The sequence below is a fragment of the Cibotium barometz genome, chromosome 32, assembly GCF_041138505.1.
Source record: "Cibotium barometz isolate CiBa-2024 chromosome 32, ASM4113850v1, whole genome shotgun sequence".
Taxonomy (NCBI): Eukaryota; Viridiplantae; Streptophyta; class Polypodiopsida; order Cyatheales; family Cibotiaceae; genus Cibotium; species Cibotium barometz.
The window spans coordinates 16,049,019-16,058,854 of record NC_141077.1 but is presented as its reverse complement, the minus strand read 5'-3'; the positions used below and the strand labels follow the sequence as shown (position 1 = coordinate 16,058,854).

Here is a 9,836-nt window from a genome sequence, read left to right as displayed (position 1 = left end):
ACTCAAGGTGCTAGTTAGCATAATGTAGGTGCATCTTAGCATACTGTAAGTGCTAGTTAGCATATGATTAGTGATAGTTAGCACTCTGTATGTGCTTATTAGCATACTGTGAGTGCTAATTAGCATACTTTAAGTGCTGGTTAGCATACTGTAAGTGCTACTTAGCATACTGAATGTGCTAGTTAGCATAATGAATGTGCTTGTTAGCATACTGTTTGTGCTAGTTAGCACACTAAATGTACCAATTAGCTAACTGAATGTGCTACTTAGCATACTGAATGTACCAATTAGCCTATTGAATGTGTTAGTTAGCATACTGTTAGTGCTAGTTAGCATTCTGCAAGTGCTAGTTAGCATACTGTGAGTGCTAGTAGTTAACATACTGCACATGCATGGAAGCTACTGTAAGTCCTAGTTAGCATACTGTAAGTGCTGGTTACATACAGTATGCTTCCATGCATGGCCTATATACTAATTAGCATAACTAGCATAATAACCGCCTTCTAACTCTCATAATTGCAGGTTGAGCTCTTCTACAGATTCAAAGAAAAGCATCCAGATTGCAAAATAGGTATGAGAATGTTTGAGATGATGAAGCCATTTTTTGTATGGCGGCTGAAAGATAGATACACATGCTGCTACGAATATCATGTGTAGATGTCCTTTTTAAAGGACACACTTAACCATATGCAGTCTCAGTCATTCGGGCTGCCCAATGCAGATGTACATGCAGCGTTTGCGTCAGAGGTGATGAAACTAGCAGGGGTTGCATGGCTTTATGTCAAACTTTCAAAGGTGTCACACATCTATGGGAGTCAGTTCTCTGCCCGAAGCAGATAGATGCTGGTTACCACAATAGTGAGTGTTTGATGGGCGAATGTAAGAAATGTGGTGTGAAAAAGCTAGAAACATGCTGCTTAGAGACACAAAGCCCAGGTAAGAATATCTTTGTAAAATTGTTTGCATATGTGGAGGCAACAGATAAGCACGGAGACAAAAAAAAGAGAAAAGATCTTGTGACTAAAGAAATGCAGTGCTGGGAGTTTCTTCAACTCTTACAGACCAAGCTGAAGGTTTTTATCAAACATAACTATATCGCTCGATGGCAAGCACAATAGTTCAAGGATTGTATTCTTAGATTTCCTGACGATGTGGTTGTGTCGGTTGTAGACTTTGCAAAAAACTATGCATTCAAGGAGAAAAATGAGATTCAATCCATGCATTGGCACTCAAGTCAAGTAACTATTTTTGTGCACATAACATACTACCGCAGGGAAGGGGAAGTAGTCAAGAAAATCCACTTCTTCATATCAGATGACAAAGTGCATGACACATTGTTTGTCCAACATTGTTTTATGCTGCATTGTGGCTGGTTACAGAGAGAAGGTGTCACTCCAAAACGTCACTGCTGGGTCTGGTCAGATGGTGCTGCCTCACAGTTTAAGGCTGCTAGGTCTTTCTATTTTGTTGCAAGGTATGCTGGACTGACAGGAATGGAGATGAGCTGGTTCTTCTTTGGATTAGTACATGGCAAGGGAGAGCATGACGGTGCAGGCGCAGTTGTTAAAAGATCGTTGACACATGAACAGCTGAAGCCTAATGGGGCCACTTTAAAGTGTACTGCAGATGTGGTTGCCTATTGCCAAGCCAACCTATCAAAGGGAGCAGCTGCATCATATCCTCTAAAAGAAAGGGAATGTGCCCGTGTGTTTTGGGAGATCAAAGTAGGTGATGTAAACAGGGAGGTTAAATGGAATTGTGCCACGTTTGAGAAGTCTCGCACCTTGCATGCTTTTCGCGGTCACAACCGGCAAGATGCAACTGCCATTGCCACAAGACCATTGGCATGCTTTTGTGATGCATGCATGAACCATAGTTGGAATCGCTGCACTAACAAATCTCATGTGCAGCCTTGGGATTATCACATTCTGATGCCATTGTCTGATGAAGTTGAGGATGAAGAAGACACTCCGACTGATGATGCCCTTGAAGGACAGATCATTGGATATGAAAAATTCGTGTATGAAGGCCACCATGATGCATTAAGTAGTGCTTTGTGTGTTGGTGACACTTTTGCAGTGAATCCGGATGCTACAACCAATGATGAGAATGTAGACTTTTACTTGGTAAAGTGCATTGCACTAAAAGAAAAGGCAAAACAGGGTTACATTGATGAGTGGAACAATGTAATTGACAAAGGCTCTTATGTCGTGCAAGGACTGTATTACAAGCAAGTGGATGCATACACCTTCAAACTAGACTACAATCAACCTGTTGTTCACATACTTTCAAATCTTGTACGTTGTATCAAGATACCCATGAAACACATGCAAAAGAGAAGGCAAATGTACACAATCACTCCCGAAGATTATGAAGCAATCTATAACAGCATGCCATTCAGTTTTTGACATGAGCGTCATGGTCTTTTGTTCTATTTTGTATCTTGTGTATGCTTACTACTACCACAGTATACGCTAATTGTGTACTAACAAGCTTCTACAAAGTGTGTGCTAGCTAGCATAAAGCGTATGCTAACTAGCATACAGTGTATCCTAACTAGCATATAAAGTATGCTAACTAGTATATAGTATAGGCTAACTAGCATATACTGTATGCTAACTCGCACAGTATATGTTAACTGTATACTAACTACCTAATTTATATTGTGTGCTTACTAGCATATAGCGTATGCTAACTAGCATACAGTATATGCCAACTAGCATATATGTATGCTAACTAGCATATAGTGTATGCTAACTAGCACATTATATGCTAACTGTATGCACACTAGCTACTATATAGCGTGTGCTTACTAGCATATAGTATATGCTAACTAGCATATAGTGTATGCTAACTACCGTAGTATATGATAATTGTTTACTAACAAGCTTCTACATAGTGTGTGCTAACTAGCATAAAGCGTATGCTAACTAGCATATAGTATATGCTAGTTAGCATATACTATATGCTAACTAGCAAACAGTATATGCTGACTAGCATATACAATATATGCTAACTAGCAGATACAGTATATGCTGACTAACAAGCTTCTACAAAGTGTGTGCTAGCTAGCATAAAGTGTATGCTAACTAGCATACAGTGTATGCTAACTAGTATATAGTATAGGCTAACTAGCATATACTGTATGCTAACTCGCACAGTACATGTTAACTATGCGAGTTATACTAACTACCTAATTTATATTGTGTGCTTACTAGCATATAGCGTATGCTAACTAGCATACAGTGTATGCCAACTAGCATATAGTGTATGCTAACTAGCATACAGTGTATGCTAAACAGTGTATGGCATACAGTATATGCTAACTAGCATACAGTATATGCTAACTAGCATATAGTGTATGCTAACTAGCATATAGGGTATGCTAACTAGCACAGTATATGCTAACTGTATACTCACTAGCTACTATATAGCGTGTGCTTACTAGTATACAGTATATGCTAACTAGCATATATTGTATGCTAACTACCACAGTATATGATAATTGTTTACTAAAAAGCTTCTACATAGTGTGTGCTAACTAGCATAAAGCGTATGCTAACTAGCATACAGTATATGCTAGTTAGCATATGCTAGTATATGCTAGTTAGCATATACTGTATGCTAACTAGCAAACAGTATATGCTGACTAGCATATACAGTATATGCTAACATATACAGTATATGCTAACTAGCATACAGTATATGCTGACTAGCATATACAGTATATGCTAACATATGCTAACTAGCATATAGTGTATGCTAACAAGCACAGTATATGCTAACTGTATACTAACTAGTTGCTATATAGTGTGCTAACTAGCATCATACAGGATTATGCTAACTAGCATATAGTGTATGCTAACTACCACAGTATATGCTAATTGTATACTTGCTACTTTATAGTGTGTGCTACCTAACAAAAAACCCAATACATAATTTTGTAACACATAAAAATGGAATAGTAGGAGGCAACTGTTGAAAAGATTATCTCATCATTAACTTCCAGCATCAAATAACATTACATAGGGTTTAATTTTACAATGAGTCACACCCGCCAAAAATCTTTAGGCCTCCTCAAAGGGCGTTTGTAGTGACCGGGCTTTTTAGCTCCCTCCTTTTTCTCTGCTTTCTCCTTTTCCTCTGCTTTTTCCTTTCTCTCTGCTTCTAGGTTGCCTCTCTGCTGTTCCTTTTCTTTTCTTTCCCTCTCCAGCCTAGCTTTCTCCTCTCTCTCTGCTTCTAGGTCATCTTCCTTTTGTTTGCGACGAAGTTCTGCTTGTCTCTTAGCCTCTAGCAACTGTTTGACTGCATCAGAGAAGTTATCAGAGCCTGTATCAAAGAAATTGTCAGCCACATATGCTACCCGATCATCCGACTACAGCCAAAGAAAAAGCCAGTCTTTCAAAGTTTCTATAAGAAACTATTGTCTCTCCTCAACACTCTGGTCCTCTAGCTTCGGAGTAACGAGCCAAGCTTGCTGGGTTCTGAAACACTTTGTAGAGGCTATCATCAATCAGAAGCGTGTTTTGGGCATTGTACGTCGGATTGTATTTCTAAAACAAGGCTAAATCTTTCATAAACACAGGTTTATTCAAGATCTGCTAGGGTTGCGGATTGCAGTGCTCTTGCACAAAAAAACCGGCAATCCTTGGCACTTGTAATTTAAAAACAGCCCTGCAAATATTCATGACTTTACGATGCATGCTTGTGCTCCAAATATACACACCGAAGAACTGAAGACACCAGTCCAAAAACATGTGGCTGTCCTTGCGACAGAACACCTGCTTATCCTCTACATTGTATTTTAACATTTCATCTGCATATGCAGGGGGCTTTTCGCCGAAGCGAGTCTCTACCACCCTCAGCAAAAGACCGTTGAGATCTAGTAAAAGAGCCCTTTTTTCATCACACATATTGGGTCTGGAAGAGGATACCATTCAGCATATATAACCTCCCCTGATTTAGGCGCTCAAAAATTCTACGGGCACGCTGTGAATATCGTTCGAGCCACTTTTGAATCTCTAATTTTTGTCTCCTTATCTGCCTGGCTTTGCGGACTTGCCATTTCCATAATTTCTACCGTTGCATGGCCGCATTTATATCAGGCAAGGCAATTAATGCCAGTTTCTCTTCCTCTGCAAAGAAACAGCGATACGAAGTGAAGAAGTTCATAGATTGGCAGAAAATTATAATGGACTGCTGCTCAACATTATATTACACAAAGACATTTTCACCGGGAAAATAAAAAAAATTACATGACAGCCACAAGAGGCATTAGGTTTTCAAAATGGCATAGCCATAAGAGTGAAGGGCATAGGTATGGGAACACTAAGTAAAGGCTAAACAACTGAACAGTGACAGTTGCCTGCTTACAGAATAGAATCTGGGCAAAAAAGGAAAGGTCTTAACACAGTTTTTTGCAAGCTCTTGAGTGGGTGGCTTTCTTCACCTTTGGTGCTTTCAGCTTTGTCCTCCATCTTCTTTGGGGAACCATAGCCGTTGCTTGCAGTTTCTTCAGGTACCTCTTTCGGGCCCACTTTTCTCTTTGCCTTAGCCTTTCGCAAAAAACCCTCGAGAGGGCTGTTATCACCAACTTCCTGCGGGTCCTCTATGCTGTTAGTCTTCAATGTTTCCCCTGATGCACTGGCACTAGCCATTGTCTGCTGAGAAGTTTTTACTGTGTCAGTTGCTGCAGGCATGGCACGCGCATGAGGAACCATGACAAAAAAAACATCTTCTTTTGATTTACTACTCACGTCACCGCCTTCCTCTGTTGTTTTCATGCTTGCACTTTGCATTTGCTAGGATCCCGCATCTACTCCTTCATTCATTGTATCTAGCTCACCACCCTTCTCAGTCGAAGGGTTCTCAGTTGTTGCAGCCTTTCCCTTACCTTTGGTGTCATGCACACTGCCCACATCATGTAGGGGCTTTGAGAGGCCTGCAACAAAAAAATCTTTGATTACACTCCTTCATTCATTGTATCTAGCTCACCACCCTTCTCAGTCGAAGGGTTCTCAGTTGTTGCAGCCTTTCCCTTACCTTTGGTGTCATGCACACTGCCCACATCATGTAGGGGCTTTGAGAGGCCTGCAACAAAAAAATCTTTGATTACACCCTTTATAAGCATGTCATGTATGCTACATAGTATGTTTCATATGCTAACTATGTGTGCAGCTAGGCCAGTATATGCTAATTAGCATTCCTGTGTATGCTAGCTAGCATAATCATATATGCTAACTAGAATATCAAGTATGCTAACAAGCATACCAGGTATGCTAACTAGTAAACCTTATAATCTCTAAGCAATTCAAGTGTACCCAAAAGCTTCTATGTGCTTATTAGAGCATAGTATATGCTAATTAGCATATCCAACATGCTTAATAGCATATCAAGTATGTTAATTAGCATATCCAGTATGCTAGTTAGCATACAAGATATGCTAATCAGCATATCCAGTATACTAACCAGCATACTGGATATGCTAATTAGTATATCTTGTATGCTAACTATCATTCCAGCTAGCATATTCGGTATGCTAATAAGCATATCCAATATGCTCACTAGCATACCTAGTATGCTAACTAGTAGACCTTATAACCTCTAAGCTAATCCAATATGCTCCAAAATGCTTACTAGCATATAAAAATTGGTAATTAGCATATCCAACATGCTTAATAGCATATCAAGTATGCTAACTAGCATATTCAGTATGCTAATTAGCATAACCAGTATGCTAGTTAGCATACAAGATATGCTAATTAGCATATCCTGTATGCTAATTAGCATTTCAGATAGCAATCCAATATGCTAACTAGCATACTGGATATGCTAATTAGCATTCAATATGCTAACTTCGGTATGCTAATAAGCATATCCAATATGCTTACTAGCATTTTGGATATGCTAATTAGCATCCACTCATCCAACTAGCATATCCAGTGTGCTAGTTAGCATACTGGTTACGCTAATTAGCGTATCTTGTATGCTAGTTAGCGTATCCAGTATCCTAACTAGCATATCCGTTGTGTTTATTAGCATTCTGGATACGCTTTTTAGCATATCCGGTATGCTAGTTAACATATCCCGTATGCTAGTTAGCATACTGGATATGCTAGTAGGCCTACTTGATATGCTAATTAGCATATCCGGTATGCTTGTTAGCATATTGGGTATGCTAACTAGAATATATGCTATGCTAGTTAGTATACAGGGTATGCTTACTAGGATGCTAGTTAGCATACAGAGTATGCTAACGAGGATGCTAGTTAGCATGCAGGGTATGCTAACTAGCATATACGGTATATGCTAGTTAGCATCCTACTAGCATATCTAGTATGCTAACTAGTATACTGGATATGTTAATTAGCATATGCAATATGCTAACTATCATACTGTATATGCTAACTAGTTTATCTAGTATGATAACTAGCATACCTGGCATGCTAATTAGCATATTCATTATGCTAACTAGAACACCTTTTATTCCCAATATGATCAAGCTTGCAGACTGTATGTCCTGTATGCTAGCTAGCAAGCATACATTCAAGTATGGTTTCTTACCAATCTCTGGTGTGGTTGGATGTCATTGTGTTGCAAGGTTGCACAACCATGCGGTAGGTATGCTTTTTTTGCAAAAGGGAGCCCTACATACGGTCCCAAGGGAGCATGTAGCAGCAAAGCACAGAAGGTGATAATTATGCTCACAAGGGAGCTTGACCATTGCAAGGAATGGTTGGACCTCAAGGGGCAGACCACAGCCAGTACACAGGTTTGTTCCGATGCTGTCTTGCACCTCTCTATCCTTCATAAAACTAGCAAGGGCTAGATTAGTTAGGGCAGTTTGGAGAAACGAGCCCTGCAGCTTGGACTGCATGTGCATCAGAAGTTCAAGTTGGCTTTCAGAGTTCTGCACCTTGGATTTTGCAATCTCCACCTCAACCTACAAAACCAAGACAAAAAGAGCATGGTAAGTACATGAGTTACCTGAGCACATGTACCAAACATAAAGTGCAGAGATGAAACTTACGGACACTTACCAGTTTACAGGTTATGTCTATGTCACTATCTATGGGGTCATCTTCACGAAGAGGAAACCCCATAGCCTCTATGGTGTCTTTGGTTGTCTCTATTCTGACTTCAAGCTCCATCTTTCGCCGGGCATCCACATCATTGCTTTGCAATAGAGCCCGCAACTCCATCTCAGCTGCTTGCAATAGAGCCCGCAACTCCATCTCAGCTGCTTGCAACCTCTGTCTCATGGCCGTGACAATAGGAGTGACCTTCGCATTTTTTGCATTCAAAGCCCTAGCAAGTTCCAGGCCCTCTTGCACTTTGTTTAGATTCTGTTTCTCATAATGTAGCTGTGTTTTCATTTGAAGGACAGTTGCCTTCATGCACTGCCATTCCTCCAACCCACAAAATGAAGAAGCTTCCATCTCCTGTCGACTATCTTGATGAGGCTGAAGTGTGGCCTTGGTAGATTTGGCAGTACTCTTTCCTGCCAATGCCATGTTTTCCTCGCAGATGTCAGCAGACTCATCCTCAATTTTTGAAGCTGGAAGCTGAAGATTGCGTAGTCTCCACTTGTTAACATGGCCCTCATAATAGCCCTTATCTCGAATATCCTGCAAGTACTGCACTGCAAACTCGGCCCAATTGAACCTAATGGCTGTCCTGCTTGCAATCACGGCAGGACTGAATTCTTTCACGAAACCCTTTGCAAATGCAGAGGAAATTTCCATGTTGGTTGGGGCCTTCTGGTATACATTGTAGTGCAGTTTCATCATCGACTCATACATTTCGGTGTGGATGGTGCTGCATTTGATGCGGTACTTGCTGGGATCCTTTGTTTGTTTGAACACACTGAACCATTCATCAGCATCAGTGACTTGCTCCCACCTAACCATTTTGGGATCTAAACCCTCCATGGAAAGGCCATAAGCAGCATTGAACTCTACCAAAGTTGTACAGAATTATTCCTGCATGGGGGTCACGACCTTCGGAGCTTTCCATCGGCCTCCACACATCAAAGGGAAATGTGCTCAACTATAAAGGGAAATGTGCTCAACTATATTGCATGGAAATGTGCTCAACTGTATTGCATGGAGCTTCTTGTGGTACTGAAGCCGAAAGTAGAAGAGAAAACACACAGAACCCGCACAAGAGAGAGAGAGAGAGAGAGAGAGAGAGAGAGAGAGAGAGAGAGTACCCGAGAGGGACATTGGGGAACCTTGAGATCGCTTTGCGCTTTTGCAGGGAGATGAAGAAGCAGAAGGGGCTCTACGTTTTCTGTGTATAGGAGAACGCGAATGCGCCGCCTTGCTTGCGGGCTCCATGGTGCTCTGGCCTTTGCACTTCATCACCCCACCACTCCGCTGTAACGCCCGTGCTAACTAGCTTCAAAGACTAGCTCGTAATTCAATATACCACAACTTTCATTGATTATTCTTTTTTTTTGAAGTGCTCATTTGAGCTTTTTGTATCAGCCAGAAGTTTTAAATATGATTACTAATATAGTGACTTACATGCCTAAACTTATGCTAACTAGGAATGCTTGTTCACACATGTGAACTAGCATAAAAAGCGTAGCACGTTAACATGCTTCTACCCAATTAATTCACACAATTGAGCACATCATTGGATAGAGCAAGGGAATTCTAATCTATGTGCATCAACAAATGTGTAAATTAATCTAAAATAAGGGATTAATTAGACTCTTAATTTTGGTTTCCTCTTTTAAGGCAAAATTAAGCAAAGAGAGTCAAATTCTTCCAATTGATGTAATTAAGTGTTTTGATGCATCTAGATGCTCTAAAAACACTCAGAAATACTAA

The 9,836-nt window shown here is 40.4% G+C and overlaps 1 protein-coding gene and 1 pseudogene across 1 annotated transcript; one reads left to right on the top strand and one right to left on the bottom strand.

The window, feature by feature from the left end:
* Window positions 1-1,865: 1,865 nt before the first annotated feature.
* Window positions 1,866-2,408, top strand: LOC147619865 (uncharacterized). The gene has a single exon (XM_086772651.1). It carries the CDS (start codon window positions 1,866-1,868, stop codon window positions 2,406-2,408), a length of 543 nt encoding a protein of 180 aa, XP_086628777.1.
* Window positions 2,409-5,404: 2,996 nt separating this feature from the next.
* LOC147619864 (uncharacterized) lies at window positions 5,405-8,930 on the bottom strand (annotated as a pseudogene).
* Between the last annotated feature and the right edge of the window lie 906 nt (window positions 8,931-9,836).